The 20,889-nt window shown below is 41.9% G+C and overlaps 1 protein-coding gene and 1 non-coding gene across 3 annotated transcripts in view; one reads left to right on the forward strand and one right to left on the reverse strand.

Annotated features, from left to right (window-relative positions):
- The window catches only part of ZYG11B (zyg-11 family member B, cell cycle regulator), a 103,849-nt gene that overhangs the window by 76,811 nt on the left and 6,149 nt on the right, over positions 1-20,889 (forward strand). The window contains exons 9-13 of one of the 2 annotated variants that reach the window (XM_025404848.1): positions 1,210-1,371; positions 1,483-1,530; positions 13,264-13,461; positions 13,587-13,639; positions 16,638-16,735. In XM_025404848.1, the coding sequence (XP_025260633.1) occupies positions 1,210-1,371; positions 1,483-1,530; positions 13,264-13,461; positions 13,587-13,639; positions 16,638-16,735 (559 nt within the window). The remainder of the gene's footprint in view (positions 1-1,209; positions 1,372-1,482; positions 1,531-13,263; positions 13,462-13,586; positions 13,640-16,637; positions 16,736-20,889) is intronic. The other variant, XM_025404855.1, reaches the window with a different exon arrangement.
- Positions 4,324-4,428, reverse strand: LOC112615531. Its single transcript, XR_003117399.1, has one exon. It is a non-coding gene; the product is annotated as a U6 spliceosomal RNA (small nuclear RNA).

Raw genomic sequence — 20,889 nt, forward strand, 5'->3', positions numbered from 1 at the left:
TTTATTTATTTTTTTTTTTTTTTTTTTTGAGACGGAGTCTCGCGCTGTGTCACCCAGGCTGGAGTGCAGTGGCGCGATCTCGGCTCACTGCAAGCTCCGCCTCCCAGGTTCAGGCCATTCTCCTGCCTCAGCCTCCGAGTAGCTGGGACTACAGGCGCCCGCCACCACGCCCGGCTAGTTTTTTTGTATTTTTTTAGTAGAGACGGGGTTTCACCATGTTAGCCAGGATGGTCTCGATCTCCTGACCTCGTGATCCGCCCGCCTCGGCCTCCCAAAGTGCTGGGATTACAGGCTTGAGCCACCGCGCCCGGCCGCAATGTTTTCTTATATCTGTTTTAGCAGAGCTTCCTTTTTTACCTCCAAAAGTATAATCTAAAAATTGAATTATGGATGCCTTATGTAGTTTTAAAACCATTTACTTTTCAAACATAAATTTTTTAGGGTAAAGCTGTGATAGATCTAATTTACACTTGGAATTTCAAAGCTATTATCTTGTTTTTTGAAAGGGAGGAAGTGGAAAAGGAAATAAAAAGGGAAGGGGAAGGGGGGAAAAATAAAAAGCAAGACAGGCACTGCAGCATCTGCTGTCAGGGAAGGCTGAGGAGGGAGGGGCTGTTATCTTATTTATAGTCAATATAGACTTTAATTCTCTTTTCATTGTATGTAGTTTTTCCTTTCTTTTGCTTCTTAAGGAAAACTTAGAGTTGAATAGTTTAGGTCTTCCTATTCTTACTTTCTCTGACTAAATTGACTATGAACAAATTAGTTAATATTTCTCAGACTCAGCTTTCCTAGAAAATGGGAATAACAGTACTACAATATAGAATATAATTTGCTAATCCTTCGTAAGTGTTAGCTTCATTTGCCCTTCTCTTCCTTTGCCTTTTTAATTCTAGAATCTAAAATAAGTATATGCTGTGACTGAATGAGTAAGATAGTTGATCCAAGTTTTAATCATTTTACCTATAAGTGTTATTTATGGGTGATTACATTGTAGGTATGACCAGAATAATGTAGAAGTATTTATGAAAATCTTATACTTTTTTCTTGAAGAAAAGTTCAGTCTAAGGGGCTGTTTGTTATAAGTACCTTTATAGGAAATGCTTTAAGCCATGAAACTAATCCTCATGGACTTGTGCTTATTAATAACCACAAATTGTAATAGTCCAAAAATGAAAACTTAATTCTGTTTTTTTTTTTTTTTTTCAGCAACTTCTTCAAATAGTGAAGCAGAAAACCAATCAAAATTCAGTGGACACTACGTTGAAATTTACTTTGAGCGCACTTTGGAACCTCACAGATGAATCCCCAACCACTTGTAGACACTTTATTGAAAACCAAGGGTTAGAGCTCTTCATGAGGGTTCTAGAGGTTAGGATGGGAATTTAGCTTACAGTTTTGATATTTATTAATTTATTTACTTTAGCATTTATTTTATATTTGGTTCTTTAGGTAATTATAAGTTTCTCTTTCTTTTTACAGTCTTTCCCAACTGAGTCATCCATTCAGCAGAAAGTTCTAGGACTTTTGGTAAGATATACGCACTTCCTGCTAAGTTCCAAGCTGTATTTATTTTCTGTCTGAAGTAACACATTGAAAGTTGCAGCTCTGCGGTGGCAGTATCATAGCCAATGAGGTCTATCCAAGGCACAGTCATTGCTGAGAACTATTCCCAATACCTCACCATGATGACTTGAAAGATGGTCTCCAATGGCAATTTCTTTCTTTCTTTTTTTTTTTTTTTTTCTTTTGAGACAGGGTCTCACTTTGTTGCCCAGGCTGGAGTGCCGTGGTGTGATCACAGCTCACTGCAGCCTCGACCTGCTGAGCTCAAGCAGTTCCCCCAACTCAGTCTCCCTAGTAGGTGGAACCATGGGCGTGTGCCACAATGCCCAGCTAATTTTTGTACTTTTTGTAAAGGTGGGGTTTTGCCATGTTGCCCAGGCTGGTCTCAAACTCCTGAGCTCAACCAGTCCTCCTCCTACCTTGGCCTCCCATAGTGCTGGGAATGTAGGCATGAGCTGCCTGGTCAGCAGTGGCAATTTTTGACAATTTCTAGGTGAATGAACAAAAAAAGAAAGAGAGAGAGAGAAAGAGAGTAAGTTGCTGCTATGATACTTGTAAACAATGACATTGGAAAATAAATATTATTAAATTTAAAAAGACTAAAAATATGTCATGAGGTCAGGAGATCAAGACCATCCTGGCTAACACAGTGAAACCCCGTCTCTACTAAAAATACAAAAAATTAGTGGGACGTGGTGGCACGCGCCTGTAGTCCCAGCTACTCTGGAGGCCGAGGCAGGAGAATTGCTTGAACCCAGGAGGCAGAGCTTGCAGTGAGCCGAGATCACACCACTGCACTCCAGCCTGGGCAACAGAGCAAGACTCCGTCTCAAAAAAAAAACCCCACAAATTTGAGAGGCCTAGGTGGGCAGATAACCTGAGGTCAGGAGTTCGTGAACAGGCTGGCCAACATGGTGAAACCCCGTCTCTACTAAAAACACAAAAATTAGCCGGGCATGGGGGCAGGTGCCTGTAATCCCAGCTACTTGGGAGGCTGAGGCAGGAGAACTGCTTGAATCTGGGAGGTGGAGGTTGCAGTGAGCCAAGACCACACCATTACACTCCAGTCTGGGCAATAAGAGCGAAATTCCATCTCAAAAAAAAAAAAAAAGCAAAACCACAACTTTTAAATTTATATATATATACATATATATACACACACACACATATGTATACACACACACACAAAGATTTTTGCCACAGTAAAAAGAAAAATATTATACGTGTATGCTTCTTTATATTTTTTGGTATTGTACAAAGTTTTACACTGAGCATGTTTTACTTTTTTTTTGTTTATTTTTGAGATAGAGTCTGTCACTCTGTTGTCCATGTGGAGTGCAGTGGTACAATCATGGCTCACTGCAGCCTCGACCTGCCAGGCTCAAGTGGTTTTCTCACCTTAGCCTCCAGATGCCCAGCTTATTTATTTATTTATTTTTGTAGATTTGCAGTCTTGCCATGTTGCCCAGGCTGGTCTCAAATTCCTGGACTGAAGCAGTCTTCCTGCCTCGACCTCCCAAAGTGCTGGGATTACAGGCATGAGCCACCACACTTGGCCTCGTGTTTCACTTTTATAATTAGAAAAACAGATCTCATTAAAAAATGTTATCAGGCTGGACACAGTGACTCATGCCTCTAATCCCAACACTTTGGAAGGATGAGGTAAGAGAATTGCTTGAGCCTAGGAGTTTAAGACCAGCCTGGGCAACGAAGCACAACCCGATCTCTACAAAAAATAAAATAAGAAAATTAGCTGAACATGGTAACATGCACCTATAGTCCCAGCTAGTGGGGAAGCTCAAGCAGGAGGATCACTTGAGCCTAGGAGTTTGAGGGCTGCAGTGAGCTATGCTCATCCCACTGCACACCAGCTTGGGTGGTAGAGTGAGACCCGGTCTCTTAAAAATCAAAGTCATTAACCTACAAGTGTTCTTAGATTCTGTGTTTGATAGTTAATGATTACTACTTAAAGACTGCTTACGAAGGCCAGGCACGGTGGCTCATGCCTGTAATCCCAGCACTTTGGGAGGGTGAGGCAGGTGGATCCCCTGAGGTCAGGAGTTTGAGACCAGCCTGCCCAACATAGTGAAACCCCATGTCTATTAAAAATATAAAAGTTAGCCGGATATGCTGGTGCACACCTATAATCCCAGCTACTCAGGAGGCTGAGGCATGTGAATCACTTGAACCTGGGAGGCGGAGGTTGCTGTGTGCCGAGATTGTACCATTGCACTCCAGTCTGGGCAACAGAGCAAGACTGTCTCAAAAAAAAAAAAAAAAAAAAAACCTGCTTACAAATCACATATGTCTTAATATGTTGCATATAGATTAAAGTAAGCCCTCTAGGATTTTGAGACAAAGGTAAAAGATCAAATGTTTTGTCAGCTTAAATTGCTGCAACAGGCAAAGTGCCTGTGTGGCAAAAACCATTTTATTTTATTTTTTATTTTTTAAAAAAATACTGGTCAGGTGCAGTGGCTCACGCCTGTAATCCCAGCACTTTGGGAGGCTGAGGTGGTGGATCACCTGAGGTTGGGAGTTCGAGACCAGTGTGACCAAATGAAGAAATCTTGTTGCTACTAAAAATACAAAATTAGCCGGGTATAGAGGCGCATATCTGTAATCCCAGCTGTTCGAGAGGCTAAGGCAGGAGAATCACTTGAACCCAGAAGGTGGAGGTTGCTGTGAGGCAAGATCGCGCCATTGCATTCCAGCCTGGGCAACAAGAGTGAAACTCTGTCTCAAAAAAAAAAAAAAGAAAAAATGGAGCACTTCACAAATTTACATGTATCCCTGCACAGGGGCCATGCTAATGTTCACTGTACCATTCCAATTTTAGTATGTATGCTGCCAAGCGAGCACACAAAAGCAGACCTCTGCTCTCAAGGAATTAGATTATGGAAGGCATAGATTAGTGAGTTAAAAAATGTAAATTGGAGCTTGTTTTCCACATGCAAGCAGTGAGGAGATGGATTTTTAGGAAAGCTGAGGACTGCCATCTAAGGAGGACCTATCTGTTCGTTGTAGCCTTCATTATATAAGGTAGAAAATGGAAAACAACCTAAATGTCCAGCAATAGAGGAATTATTAAATAAATAACAGCATTTGATTGTTTTATTCAGGGTTAATATGATTATTTGATAGAGAAGTTGGCTCCGGTCACCTGAAATGGAAAGGTGGAATTTATTTTAAGTATTTGTGGGTCCGGTGCAGTAGCTCACGCCTGTAATCGCAGCACTTAGGGAGGCTGAGGTGGGTGGATCACAGGTGGTCAGGAGTTCAAGACCAGCCTAACCAACATGGTGAAATCCCGTTTCCACTGAAAATACAAAAATTAGCCAGGCGTGGTGGCACATGCCTGTCCCAACTACTCAGAAAGCTGAAGCAGGAGAATTGCTTGAACCTAGGAGGCAGAGGCTGCAGTGAGCCGAGATTGCATCACTGCACTCCAAGCCTGGGCAACAGAGCAAGACTCTGTCTCAAAAAAACCTGAAACAACAACAACAACAACAACAAAAGATTCCATCTCAAAAAAAAAACCAAAAAAAACCTATACTATTTTTAAATTTCAAAAGGAATACATGTTTGTTATAACTAGTGAAACAGTGCAAAAATGTATTTAACATCCTTAAGGCTCTGTCTCCAACCTTTCATCATTTTTATCTCCATAAAGTTATTAATGTTAATATAACTTTATATGTTTCCTTCCATATTTTTCTCTATTACCTTGTGATTAAATTGTTTCAATAATTTGAGATATTTATTCTAATTTAATTCTTTATGGTGAGAGAATATGCTTTGTTTGGTTAGAGTCCTTCTGAATTTATTCAGACTTGTGTATGGCCAAGGATATGGTCTATTTTGGTAAATATTCCATATACACTTGAGAGGAATGGGTATGGTCTTATTATTGGGTATAGTGTTCTATAAATGACAATCAGGTCACTGATTGTTAATTAGCTTGATTAATTAACACTAATTAATAATTAGATTATACAGTGTCACAGTTGACACTGTACAACTCTACCACATCCTTACTAATTTTCTAATTTTACCCATTCTATCAATTATTGACAAAGGAGTTTTGAAATCTCTGACTATAATTGTAGATGTATGTTTCTCGTTACAGTTCTATCAGCTTTTTCTTCATGTATTTTGAAACTCTATTATTAGATGTATAAACATTTAGAATTATGTCCTCCTGATTAATGGACTCCTTTAACATTACCAAATGACTTTCTTTACCCCTGGTAATACCCTCTACTTTGAAGTCTGCTTTGGTACTGATACAGCCATCTGTACTTTCTTTTGTCTAGTGTTAGCATAGTATTTCTTGTTTTATCCTTTTACTTTTACCCTATATTTGTCTTTATATTTAAAATGTATTTCTTGTAGATAACATATACCTTGCATACTGCTTTTTTATCTAGTTTGAAAATAGCTGTTTTTTATTCGGGGTATTTGGATCATTTACATGTCCTGTGATTTTTTATTTTTTTTAAATAATAAATAATAATTGTGTATGTGGAGTACAATTTTTTTTTTTTCTTGTGACGGGGTCTCACTGTGTCGCCTAGGCTGGAGTGCAGTGGTGCGATCTCAGCTTACTGCAAGCTCCGCCTCCTGGGTTCACGCCATTCTCCTGCCTCAGCCTCCCAAGTAGCTGGGACTGCAGGTGCCCACCACCACGCCTGGCTAGTTTTTTGTATTTTTAGTAGAGATGGGGTTTCACTGTATTAGCCAGGATGGCCTCAATCTCCTGACCTCATGATCCTCCCACCTCGGCCTCCTAAAGTGTTGGGATTACAAGCGTGAGCCCCCGCACCCGGCTGTCATTTTTTTTTTTGAGACGGAGTCTCGCTCTGTCGCCCAGGCTGCAGGGCAATGGTGCAGTCTCAGCTCACTGCAACCTCCGCCTCCTGGGTTCAAGCGTTTCTCCTGCCTCAGCCTCCTGAGTAGCTGGGGTTACAGATGTGTGCCACCATGCCTGGCATTTTTTTTTTTTTTTTGTAGAGACTGGGTTTCACCATGTTGGCCAGACTATTCACGAACTTCTGACCTCAAGTGATCTGCCCGACTCGGCCTCCCAAAGTGCTGGGATTACAGGTGTGAGGCACCGTCCTGGCCCAATGTAATGTTTTGATGTATGTGTTTAATCATTGTGGAATGATTAAATCAAGCTAATTAACATACTCATCACCTTACATACTTACTGTTTTTGTAGTGAGAGCATTTAAAATTTATTCTTGGCTGGGTGCAGTGGCTCACACCTATAATCCCTAAATTAATAATAATGTATTGTACACTTCAGAATTGCTAAGAGTAAATTTTTTTTTTTTTGAGACAAGGTGTCACTCTGTCACCCAGGCTGGAGTGTAGTGGCATGATCTCAGCTCACTGCAGCCTCGACCTCCTGGGCTAAAGCAATTCCCCCACCTCAACTTCCTGAGTAGTTGGAACTACAGGTACACACCACCATGCCCAGCTAATGTTTAAATTTCTGTAGAGATGGGATTTCGCCATATTGCCCAGGCTGATCTTGAACTCCTGAACTCAAGTGATCCACCCACCTTGGCCTCCCAAAGTGCTGGGATCATAGGTGTGCACCACCACGTCCAGCCTGGTGTCATTTTTCTTCAGCCTAAAAGACATCCTTTAACGTTTCTTACAGTGTGGATCTGCTGATGATGAATTCTTCAGCTTTTGTCTGACTGAAAACATCTTTACTTAACCTTTGTTTTTGAAAGATACTTTTATCAGGTATATAATTCTAGATTGACATTACTTTAAAGATACTGATTAGCTTCTTTCTGACTTGCTTCTTTCTAATAAAAAATCTGATGTCATCATTATCTTTGTACTTACATATGTACATGTTCTTTTCCTCTGGCTACTTTTAAGATTTAAGATTAGTTGGCTGGAAGTGGTGGCTCACGCATGTAATCCCAGCACTTTGGGAGGCCAAGGTGGGTGGATCACCTAAGGTCAGGAGTTTGAGACCAGCCTGGCCAATATGGCGAAACCCCGTCTCTACTAAAAGTAACAGAAATTAGCTGGGCATGGTGGCACATGCCTGTAATCCCAGCTACTTAGGAGGCTGAGATAGGAGAATCCCTTGAACCCAGGAGGCGGAGGTTGCAGTGAGCTGAGATTGTGCCATTGCACTCCAGCCTGGGCAACAAGAGCGAAACTCCATCTCAAAAAAAGAAAAAAAATGATTTAAGATTAGTAACAATTTTGAATATTTGATTATACGTGTCTTAATGTAATTAACTTCATGTTTCCTATATTTGGGATTTATTGAGCTACTCAGATATATAGGTCTATAGTTTTCATCAAGTTTGGAAAGTTTTTAGCCATTATTTCTTCAAAATATTTTTTTTGTGCAGATGGGATCTTGCTGTATTTTCCAGGCTGGTCTCAAACTCCTGGCCTCAAGCACTTCTCCCACCTTACCCTCCCAAAGTGCTGGGCTTATAGGAGTAAGCTACTGTGACCTGCCCATTTCCCTAAAAAAAATTTTGCAGCCCTTCTCCCCACATTGGAGTCCTTTGGAGACTCTAATTTGCACATATTAAGCTGCTTGACATTGTCCCACAGCTTACTGATGCTCTTTAATGTTTTTGTTCTTTTGGATTCTGTGTGTTTTAGTTTGGATAGTTTCCCTTGCTATGCCTTCAGTTCAATAATTTTTTTCATCTGCAATATCTAATCTGCTATAATGCCATCTAGTATAATTTTTCATCTTAGACATTGTCATTTTCATCCCTACAAGTTCAATTTAGGTGTTTTTTGTATCTTCTGTGTTCCTACTTTTTGAATATATGAAATAAAATTTTAATAACTCTTTATCCTAATTGGCTAGTTTTACTTAGTATCTATGTCAGTTCAGGGTCAATTTCGAGTGATTCTTCTCCTCATTATAAGTCGTGTTTTCATGAAACTTGGCATGCTTAGGTTTTAATTTACTTTTTAAAAAAATTATTATTTTTTAAATTGTGGTAAACAACATAAAATTTACCATCTTAACCATTTTTAAGTGTATTGTTCAGTGGTAATAAATATGTTCATAATGTTGTAGAACCATCACTACCACTTATCTCTGTAACTGTTTTCATCTTGTAAAACTGAAAGTCTGTAACCATTAAACAATACTATTCCATTCCCCCACTCTCTGCAGCCCCTCATAACCACCATTGTTTTCTGTCTCTATGATTTTAACTCCTTAACTACTTCATGTAAGTGGAATCATACAGTATTTGTCGTGTAACTAGCTTACTTCACTTACAGTATTGTCCTCATGGTTCATCCATGTTGTAGTGTATGTCAGAATTTCATTGTATATATAGGCCGGGCGCGGTGGCTCACGCCTGTAATCCCAGCACTTTGGGAGGCCGAGGTGGGCGGATCACGAGGTCAGGAGATCGAGACCATCCTGGCTAACACAGTGAAACCCCATCTCTACTAAAAATACAAAAAATTAGCCGGGCATGGTGGTGGGCGCCGGTGGTCCCAGCTACTCAGGAGGCTGAGGCAGGAGAATGGCGTGAACCCAGGAGGCAGAGCTTGCAGTGAGCCGAGATTGTGCCACTGCGCTCCAGCCTGGGTGAGAGCGAGACTCCATCTCAAAAAAAGAAAAAAAAATTTTCATTGTATATATAGACCACATTTTCCTTATCCATCCATTTGTTGGATACTCGGGTTGCTTCCATGGTTTTGCTATTGTGAATAATGCTTCTATGAAGATGAGTGTACAGATATCTCACGACAACCTCCACCTCCCGGGTTCAAGCAATTCTTCTGCCTCAACCTTCCTGAGTAGCTGGGATTATAGGCACGCGCCACCATGCCTGGCTAATTTTGTATTTTTAGTAGAGACGGGTTTTCTCCCTGTTGGTCAGGCTGGTCTCGAACTCCCCTCAGGCGATTCGCCTGCCTCGGCCTCCCAAAGTGCTGGGATTACAAGTATGAGTCACCGTGCCCAGTCACAAATATCTCTTTAAGACTCTACTTTGAATTTTGTGGGGTATAGTTCCAGAAATAGAATTACTGTATCATGTGATAATTCTATTTTTAAATTTTGAAGAACTACCATACTGTTTTCCACAGCAGCTGTACCGTTTTGCATTCCCACCAATAGTGTCCAAGGGTTCCAATTTCTCCACACTCTCACCGCTTGTTATTTTCTGTTTTTTTTTTTTAATAGTAGCCATTCTAATGGGTGTGAGATAGTATCTTGTAGTTTTTATTTGCATTTCTCTAATGATAAGTGGTGTTGAGTATATTTTTATGGGTTTATAGGCCATTTGTATATCTTCTTCGGAGAAATATCTATTCAATTCCTTTGTCTATTTTTAAATTGGGTTGTTTGTTTTTTGTTGCTGTATTTTAGGAGTTCTCTATATATTCTGGATATTAATCCCTTACCAGATATATGACTTGCAAATATTTTCTCCCATCCTGCTTGGTAGTTTTTGATTGAATGCCAGACTTTGTGAATTTTACCTTCTTGGTTGCTGAATATTTTTGTTTTTCTATGAATATTCTTGAACTTTGTTCTGGGATGCAGTTAACTTACTTTTAAACATTTTGATCACTGTGGGTCTTGCTTTTTATGATTTATTAGGAGGTTCCAGAGCAGTGGTCAGGCTAGGGCTAATTATTCTCTACTACTGCAACAAGACATTCCTGAGGACTCTACCCAGTGCCTTGTGAATGAAAGGTTTTTCTATGCTGGGTGATGAGAACAAGCAGCCCTCTGTGAGCACTACGCACTTTTCTCTGACTCTTTAGATGGTTCTTTTCCTGCCCTCAGGTGTCTTCCTTGTGTTCATTTTGTTATCATTACTCTGCTGAATGGAGTGGGACTCTGCAGATCGCTGGACTCACTTTATTTGCAAGGTCTCTTCTCCCTGGTGTTCTGTCCTGTGAGTTACCTTCGTTTCTGTGGACTGTTCACCTCATCTCCTACTCTGTTCAGTCTACTGAGCTCTCTTTCAGGTCTGTATCCCTGTGCTACCGCCTGGAAACTTTTTCAAGGCAGTAGCTCATTTTGTTTTCCATCTAGTAAAGGACACTAAGAGTCAGTGTCCTTTATTGCTTGTGGCCAGTATCTTGAGATTGTTTTTTCATGTTTATTTGGATTTTTCAGTTGTTTCAGGCAGATGTTTAAATCTGACTGTTTTTACTCCACCATGGCCAGAAGCAGGAGTGCTCATCAATCCTCAATTTAAAAATGAGAAATTGGCTGGGCACGGTGGCTCACGCCTGTAATCCCAACACTTTGGGAGGCCAAGGTGGGCAGATCACCTGAGGTCAGGAGTTTGAGACCAGCCTGGCCAACATGGCGAAACCCCATCTCTACTAAAAATACAAAAATTAGCCGGTCATGGTGGTGGCTGCCTGTAATCCCAGCTACTCGGAGGCTGAGGCTGGAGAATCACTTGAATCCAGGAGGTGGAGGTTGCAGTGAGCCAAGATCCTGCCATTGCACTCCAGCCTAAGCGACAGAGCAAGACTCCATCTCAAAAAAAAAAAAAAAAAAAGAAAAAGAGAAATTTATCTTTCATATTTACTCACATTTCTCGTTCTATTCTTTTTTTACATTTATTGTCCTATAGGTGTGCTGGCAATGACTTTTCACTCTGGTGGTGTTTACCTAACAAAGTTTTTTATTTTGCTTTGATTTTTTGAATGATAAATTTTTGGTTGGCTATTGAAGTCTAAGTGGACACTTCTTTTCTGTTGAATCTTTGGATTTATAATTTTTATCACATTTTGCAAAAATTTTGGCCATTATTTCTTCAAATACCTTTTTTATACCCTCTCTACTCTCTGCTTCTTCTATGACTTCAGTTAGAAGCATGTTAGACTTAACATTATCCCACAGGTCCCAAAACTCCTCTACTGGCTTTTTTCCCCAGTTTGATTTTTTCTTCTGTACTTTGATTTGGATGGTTTCTATTTCTTTTTGTGTGTGTGATTAGAGACAGGGTCTCCCTATGTTGCCCAGGTTGGTTTTGAACTCCTCGCCTGAAGTGATCCTCCCACCTCAACCTCCCAAAGTGCTGGGATTACAGGTGTGAACCAGCATGCCCTGCCATAGATGCTTTTTATTTCTCTGTTGTTTAGTCCACTGATTGTTTTTCGGGAAGCATCTCATCTGCTGTTAATCTCATCCAATATATTTTGCTTTTCAGATATTTAGCTTTTTTTTTATTTCTATAAGTTACATTTAGGTCTTTCTTATATCTTCATTTTCTCCCTTCATGTTTATGTCTGCATTTCATCTGGAATTATATTTATAATATTTATAATAGCTGCTTTAAGTCCTTGTCCGCTAATTCTATTATCTCTGTTATTTTTTAGTCCATTTCTATGGATTGATTTTTCTCCTGGTTATGAATCATATTTTTCTGCCCCTTTGTATGCCTGGTAATTTTTTTATTGGATGCTGGTCCTTGTGAAATGTAAATTGGTGATTGCTAGGTTTTATTATTTTTCTCTAAAGAGTCTTATACTTTGTTCTTGCATGCAGTTACTTGCAGATCAAGTTGCTCCTCTTAAAGCTTGTTTATGTGTTATTTTATTTTATTATTTTTTTTTGTGAGATGGAGTCTCGCTCTGTTGCCCAGGCTAGAGTGCAGTGACACGATTTCCACTCACTGCAACCTCCGCCTCCCAGGTTCAAGCAATTCTCCTGCCTCAGCTTCCCAAGTAGCTGGAATTACAGGCACATGACACCACGCCCAGCTAATTTTTCTGTTTTTTTAGTAGAGACGGGGTTTCTCCATGTTGACCAGGGTGGTCTCGAACTCCTGACCTCAGGTGATCCGCCTGCCTCAGCCTCTCAAAGTGCTGGGATTATAGGCGTGAGCCACTGTGCCCAGCCATTTTTGGTTTGTTTGTTTTGAGATGGCATCTCATTCTGTCTCCCAGGCTGGGGTGCAGTGGTGCGATCTCAGCTCACTGTAACCTCTGCCTCCTGGGTTTAAGTGATTTTCATGCCTCAGCCTCCCAAGTAGCTGGGATTACAGGTGTGCACCACCACACCTGGCTAATTTTTGTATATTTAGTAGAGACGGGCTTTCTCCATGTTGGCCAGGCTGGTCTTAAACTCCTGACCTCTCAGGTATGAGCCACCACACCCAGTCCTGTTCATTTGTTTTGTTAGAGTGGCGTCTTATCAGACTTTACGGCTCATATATAATTTAGCCCTACTACTATCAAATACTTTGCTTATCATGAGGTCTCTTGAGTCTGGCTAGTGGAAATGTGAACTACTCCTATCCCTGTGTGACTTTGGGATTTGTTCATGTACTACTTTCTGGTAGTTCCTTTTCTAGCCTCCTGGAGTTTCATCCTTGTCATTACTCAGCCAGAGATTTGGGGTGCAGGTCATGTGTGCTCTGTCTTTGAGTGTGGAGCTTTGTCCTTTCCAGCACTCCGTTCTACAGAGTTTTGCTGCTTGACCACCCCGAACTGTGATCTCTGTTTCAACAAAACTACTACTTTCTCTTTGGCTTCCTCTTACCTTCATTGCAGTCTGTAAACTGCCCTCATTTGAATACTTTCTCTCAGGGAAATACTTTTCTCTCACCTTCCTGAATTGCCTGTTGTCCAGGGCCTAAAAACCATTATCTTAACCATTTACTCTATGTATTACATTAATTTTTATATCTTCTTTTTTTTTTCCAGAACAATATAGCTGAAGTACAAGAATTGCATTCTGAATTAATGTGGAAAGATTTTATAGACCACATCAGTAGTCTTCTACACAGTGTGGAAGTGGAAGTCAGTTACTTTGCAGCTGGAATTATTGCCCATTTAATATCCAGAGGTGAACAAGCTTGGACATTGAGTCGTAGCCAGAGGAATTCTCTGCTGGATGATTTGGTAGGGTCATTCGTGCCAACAAAAGACATTCATAGTGGTTTAACTATGAAAGCCTCATAATGTAGTAAATAATGCAGTGCTAAATAAATATTGTAATCCTCTCTTGTGTGTCTTTTGTCTTCCAGCATTCAGCTATTTTGAAATGGCCAACTCCAGAGTGCGAGATGGTAGCATACAGGTAATTAGTATCATAATTAACAGTAAACCAGTAACCTAGTCCAGAGATCATTCCTAAGAGTCATTCCTACTGGATGCATGTGTTTTCCCTCAGGCACCTCAGTATTGGTTGGTTATTTATTTATTTATTTTGAGACAGAGTTTCACTCCATCACCACAGCTGGAGTGCAGTGGCATGATCTTGGCTCACTGCAACCTCCACCTCCCATGTTCAAGCAATTCCCCTGCCTCAGCCTCCTGGGTAACTGGGATTACAGGCGCCCACTGCCCCACCCAGCTGATTTTTGTATTTTTAGTAGGGATGAGGTTTCACCATGTTGGCCAGGCTGGTCTTGAACTCCTGACCTCAAGTGATCTGCCTGCCTGGGCCTCCCTAAGTGCTGAGATTACAGGCGTGAGCCACCACACCCAGCCAAAAGTATTGGCTTTAAGAGAAGCAAAGTATTTTGACTTTTTTCTACCACCTATCATACTTCATGTTTCCTTCATTTCACATTTATTGAAGACAAGTGCTAGGAATTTGTTCTGTGCTCTTGAAATTCAAAGATGAACAAAGACATGGTGGTTGCACACAAGAATTTTATATCCTTGTGAGGGAGATCAAATGTGGATCAGATAAAATACCGTTATGCTAGATGTCCATAGAATGTTATGAAATTAAAGGTGAAGCCGAGTGGGGTAGCATGTACCTGTAGTCCCAGTACTCAGGAAACTGAGGTGGGAGGATCACTTGAGCCCAGGAGTTTGAGGCTGCAGTGAGCTATGACTGCATCACTGCATTCCAGCCTGGGTGACAGAGCAAGACTCCAAATGTAAATACACACACACACACACACACACACACACCTTTCAGAGGAAGTGAGTTGTGACCTGAGTGTTGAAAGATAAGGAGAGGCAGGAGATTTTTAGGAAGAAAAAGCATCATATTAATGCAGGAAGGTCTAAAATAAAATGACACATTGAAGGAATTAGAAGACGACCAGATTCTGGCTGGGTGTTGTGGCTTACGCCTGTAATTCCAGCACTTTGGGAGGCTGAGGTGGGTGGATCACTTCAGTCCAGGAGTTCAAGACCAGCTTGGCCAACATGTTGAAACCCCTGTCTCTAATGAAAAAACAAAGTTAGTGGAGCATGGTGGTGCACACCTGTAATTCCAGCTACTTGGGAGGCTGAGGCATGAGGATCGCTTGAACTTGGGAGGTGGACGTTGCTATAAGCCAAGATGGTGCCCCTGCACTGCAGCCTGGGTGACAGAATGAGACTCTTTAAAAAAAAAAAAAAAAAAAAAAAGGAATAACACCAGATTTGGTTGGGGAAACAGTTTGTAATAATTTATTAAAGTGCATACTGGGCCTAGCATGGTGGCTCACACCTATAATCCCAACACTCTGAGAGACTGAGGTGGTAGTATCACTTGAGTTCAGGAGTTGGAGACTAGCCTAGGCATCATAATGAGACCTCATCTCTACTAAAAAATAAAAAGACCTGGGCATGATGGCATGCACCTGTAGTCCCACCACTTCGGAAGGCCAAGGCAGATCACTTGAGCTTAGGTGTTTGAGACCAGCCTGGACAACACAGTGAGACCCTGTCTCTACAAAAAATAAAAAATTAGCTAGTTGTGGTGGCACGTCCTTGTAGTCCAAGCTGCTTGGGAGGCTGAGGTGGGAGGATCGCTTGAGCCTGGTAGGTTCAGGCTGCAATGAGCTGAGATCGCTGTACTGCACTCCAGCCTGTGCAACAGAGCGAGACCCTGTCTCAAGTAAGTAAATAAATAAATAAATGATAAAAATAAATAACAAAAATAAAGAAAGTGCATACTGGATGCCTCTTTGTAATTGGATAACTTGATAATTAAATTACTAATTACCTGAAGTATTTAATTTTTATTCAACTTATTTTTTTTGTTTGGTTCTTAAATGCTGATGTTGCCAACATTTTTTTTTTTTTTTTTTTTTTGAGACGGAGTCTCGCTCTGCCGCCCAGGCTGGAGTGCAGTGGCCGGATCTCTGCTCACTGCAAGCTCCGCCTCCCGGGTTCACGCCATTCTCCTGCCTCAGCCTTCCGAGTAGCTGGGACTACAGGCGCCCGCCACCGCGCCCGGCTAGTTTTTTGTATTTTTTAGTAGAGACGGGGTTTCACCATGTTAGCCAGGATGGTCTCGATCTCCTGACCTCGTGATCCGCCCGTCTCGGCCTCCCAAAGTGCTGGGATTACAGGCTTGAGCCACCGCGCCCGGCCACCAACATTTTTTTACTTTCCCAACTTATGTTCTACCTTTGTTTTTGTTTTTGTTTTTGTTTTTTCTGAGACGGAGCCTCCCTCTGTAGCCCAGGCCGGAATGCAGTGGTGTGATTTCGGCTCCCTGCAAGCTTCGCCTCCCGGGTTCACGCCATTCTCCTGCCTCAGCCTTCCATGTAGCTGGGACTACAGGCGCCCGCCGCCGCTCCTGGCTAAGTTTTTTGTATTTTAGTAGAGACAGGGTTTCACTGTGTTAGCCAGGATGGTCTCGATCTCCTACCTTCGTGATCTGCCCGCCTCAGCCTCCCAAAGTGCTGGGATTACAGGTGTGAGCCACCGCGCCCAGCACGTTCTACCTATTTTTATTCTGACCAGTAGAAAATAGAAGGGATAATTATACACCTTTTTCATAGTGTTCTACTAGTTAGTTATCACCTAATTTCTGTATTTCTTAGTTTCCAAACCAAGGACTACTTATCTTCAAATGTGTATCTTTAAGACTGAAAAGGTGCTTTAGGAAAAATTTTTTCTCTTTTAGTACCATATTCTAATCACCTTCCATCTTCTGTACTGAATCATGTCTGAATGTAGTCTTCTCTGAAATGGTTAAGACAAAGAAAAGATATTCTATAGCTCATTTATATTAGTCTAAATATAATAGGGTAAAATGTTGAAAATGAAAAGTTTAGGAATCACGGCTTTAGGGAATTACGCTAAGTATGGGATGTAACTTTGATTCTTTTCTTTTGAACCCTTAGGTCCTTTAATCCATTTTTCCCATTACTTGGATGTTTCACAACACCAGGAGTCCAGCTATGGGCAGTTTGGGCCATGCAGCATGTCTGCAGCAAGAATCGTATGTACCAAAAAAAGAGAGCTGTGTTTTTTTTCTTTAAGTGAAATTCTCATTTCCCAGGAAAGATATTTCTAAATTGTGTATTAAAGTGATTTTTAAGAACACTAACTTAAAGTATAAGGAAATCTTAGGTTATAAACTTAAGGTATTCTTTTTTTTTTTGGAGACAGAGTCTCACTCTTGTTCCCAGGCTGGAGTGCAATGGTGCGATCTCGGCTCACTACAACCTCTGCCTCCTGGGTTCAAGCGATTCTCCTGCCTTAGCCTCCTGAGTAGCTGAGATATCAGGCACCTGCCACCATGTCCCGCTAATTTTTTTTTTTTTTTTTTTTTTTTTGAGGCGGAGTCTCGCTCTGTCACCCAGACTGGAGTGCAGTGGCGCAATCTCGGTTCACTGCAAGCTCCGCCTCCCGGGTTCATGCCATTCTCCTGCCTCAGCCTCCCAAGTAGCTGGGACTACAGGCGCCTACCACCATGCCCGGCTAATTTTTTGTATTTTTAGTAGAGACCGGGTTTCACTGTGTTAGCCAGGATGGTCTCGATCTGACCTCATGATCCGCCTGCCCCAGCCTCCCAGCGTGCTGGGATTATAGGCGTGAGCCACCGCGCCTGGCCTTTTTTTTTTTTTTTTTTTTTTTTTTTTAGTAGAGATGGAGTTTCACCATGTTGGCCAGGCTGGTCTCGAACTCCTGACCTCAGGTGATCCGCCCGCCTCGGCCTCCCAAAGTGCTGGGATTGCGGGTGTGAGCCACCATGCCCAGCCAACTTAAGATATTCTTTTAGAATGAGCATGGTGTAACTAGGCACTGAATGACAGTGGTGAATGAGACACGGTTCTCTCCTCAAGGAATTTAAAGATAGGAGACTACAGTGAGTCCATTTGTTGAGTAAAAGGTCTTAAGTAGTTCCACTGTTTATGGTACATTCCAGTACCCAATTCTCATTCACCCAAAATTCTGTTGTTCAAGATGTCGCTCCCAGCACCCATGGCTGAAGAAGCAAAGTGTTTGAATCAGGTTCTATATTATTCTTTCAAAGCTGCGATGCAACTCTTATTTATTTATTTAGAGACAGGGTCTCTCTCTTACCAAACTGGAGCTGGAGTGCAGTGGCATAGTAACAGCTCACCATAGCTTTGATGTCGGGGCTCAGATAATCCTTCCGCCTCAGCTTATAGCTAGGACTACAAGTGCATGTCACCATACCTGCCTTTTTTGTGTGTGTGTGTAGAGACGGAGTTTCATCGTGTTGGCCAGGGTGGTCTCAAACTCCTAGGCTCAAGCGATCCGCCTGCCTCTTCCTCCCAAAGTGCTGGCATTACAGGCGCCAGCCATCAAGCATGGCCTAGTTATTAATATAAACTCATTCCACAAATGATTTGACACAAGAAATACACAGAACCACTTTAATAGTAAAGTGTGTGTGTGTGTGTGTGTGTGTGTGTGTATATATATATATATTTTTTTTTTTTTTTTGAGATGGAGTCTCACTCACTTTGTCACCCAGGCTGGAGTGCAGTGGTACAATCTCGGCTCACTGCACCCTCCACCTCCCAGGTTCAAGCGATTCTCCTGCCTCAACCTCCAGAGTAGCTGGGACTACAGGCCTGCACCACCACACCTGGCTAATTTTTGTATTTTTAGTAGAGACAGGGTTTCACCATTTTGGCTGGCCTGATCTTGAACCCCTGACCTCAGGTGATCTGCTGACCTCGGCCTCCCAAAGTGCTGGGCTTATAGGTGTAAGCCACTGCGCCTGGCCTATTTTTAGTTTTAATTAGAAGTAAGGAAAAATAGTTTTTCAAAAATTACAGGGGCCGGGCACAATGGTTCATGCCTATAATCCCAGCATTTGGGGAAGTTGAGGTGAGTGGATCACTTGAGCCTAGGAGTTTGAGACCAGCCTGGGAAACATGGTGAAACCTAGTTTCTATAAAAGATTTAAAAGAAATTAGCCGGGCGTTGTGGTGTGCTCCTGGTAGTCCCAGCTGCTTGGGAGGCTGAGGTGGGAGCATCATCTGAGCCCGGAAAGTCAAGGCTGCAATGAGCTGTGATGGCACCATGCACTCCAGCCTGGGTGACAGAGTGAGACTCTGTCTCAAAACGAAAAAAAAAAAATGCTAGGATAGAGGGAAAATAGTCAAATGTAGACTTGTAGGCCATGCATAGGGATTTTTGTGGCTCTGCTGCAAGTAAAAAGCGACATGGTTCTCCATATAAGAGAGAAAAAATGTTCTACTTCCTTGTCGGGGGAGACAGGGAGGGGAGAGTAAACTTTTTATGAGCAGTTAACTACGAATTAAATTTCTTCTATTGGACATTAATAGGGGACAAACTATAAAGGGTCTTATATAGGATATGTGAGAGTTGTTTTTACCGATATCCTTATAGCAGAAGTAGTAACATTTTGTGAGATTTTCTCTTGGGTTTTTTTTTTTTTTTTGAGACAGAGTCTTGCTCTGTTGCCCAGGCTGGAGTACAGTGGCACGATCTCAGCTCACCACAACCTCCACCTCCCAGATTCAAGCAATTTTCCTGCTTCAGCCTCCCGAGTAGCTGGGACTACAGGCACGTGCCACCATGCCTGGCTAATTTTTATATTTTTAGTAGAGGCTGGGTTTCGCTATGTTGGCCAGGCTGGTCTCGAACTCGCCCGCCTTGGCCTCCCAAAGTGCTGGAATTACAGGCATGAACCACCGTGCCCGGCTCCTTCTCTTGTATTCTTTGATGAAAACTCACAGCATACCACAAAAAATCAATGCAGTAAAAGCTCTTCTGTGTCAGATAGAGAAGAGTAGTTTGGTGAATGGGATGTGACCGAGAAAGCTGCCTTGTACGCACCTGAACTTCCACCTGGAGGCTCATCCGGCCCTTCCTCCTCAGTTACCCAGAAGCAGAGTTGTTCACTCATGAATCGAAAACTGCCTCTTTAGCTACGTTAAACTGTCTCTCCCCTAAAGTCTTTTTCCTTTTACTGTACCCACAGGTTCTGAGGACTCCTGAGTTTCTTAACAGTTGATCCGATAATATTCCCAGTCTCTAATCTATAGGTTCCTTTCCTGATGACTCAAGGAATGGACCTTTCACAGTTCAGTAGGAGAAAATAAAACATAATTAATAAATAATAGTGCATTTTCGGCTGGGCGTGGTGGCTCACGCCTGTAATCCCAGCACTTTGGGAGGCCAAGGCGGGTGGATCACAAGGTCAGGAGATCGAGACCATCCTGGCTAACACGGTGAAACCCCATCTCTACTAAATATACAAAAAATTAGCTGGGTGTTGTGGCACACGTCTGTACTCTCAGCTACTTGGGAGGCTGAGGCAGGAGAATCACTTGAACCAGGAGGTGGAGGTTACAGTGAGCCGAGATAGTGCCACTGCACTCCAGCCTGGGCGACAGAGCGAGACTCTGTCTGAAAAAAAAAAAAAATAATAATAATAGTTCATTTTCATACAAGTATTTATTTTTGTCAATACTTTTAGGTATTAGTGTTATTTTGATTTTACTCTATGGAATGACAGCCCTAAATAATTTCTTCTAAAATGCACTGTAATTTGGGGAATGTTAGAATATTTGGTCTCCAACTCAAGATATTTTAGGTTCCTACCTTGTGGGCTTATTTTGTTTATATTTAAATGGAATTCACTTCTATTTGTATTAAAATGTTTTAACCTGGCTGGGTGTGGTGGCTCACACCTGTAACCCCAGCACTTTGGGAGGCTGAGGCAGGCAGATCACTTAAGGTCAGGAGTTTGAGACCAGCCTGGCCAGCCTCGTAAAACCCCGCCTCTACCAAAAATACAAAAATTTAGCCAAGTGTGGTGGCTGGTGCCCACAGTCCCAGCTACCCAGGAGGCTGAGGAAAGAGAATTGCTTGAACCCGGGAGGCAAAGGTTGCAGTGAGCCAAAATTGTGCCATTGGACTCCAGCCTGGGCAACACAGCAAGCTGCAGTGAGCCATGATCACACCGCTGGGCATGAGCCATGATCACCCCAGCCTGGGTGACAGAATGAGACTGTCTTAAAAAAAATAAAAAAGGCAAAGAAAATATTTCAAAAATTAAAAAATTGTATGTGCAGTATGACTGCCATTAGGTTTTTAAAAAGCATAGGAAATGCAGCCTGGCACTGTGGGTCATGCCTTGTAATTCTA

This window comes from Theropithecus gelada, chromosome 1 (genome assembly GCF_003255815.1).
Source record: "Theropithecus gelada isolate Dixy chromosome 1, Tgel_1.0, whole genome shotgun sequence".
NCBI classification, from domain to species: domain Eukaryota; kingdom Metazoa; phylum Chordata; class Mammalia; order Primates; family Cercopithecidae; genus Theropithecus; species Theropithecus gelada.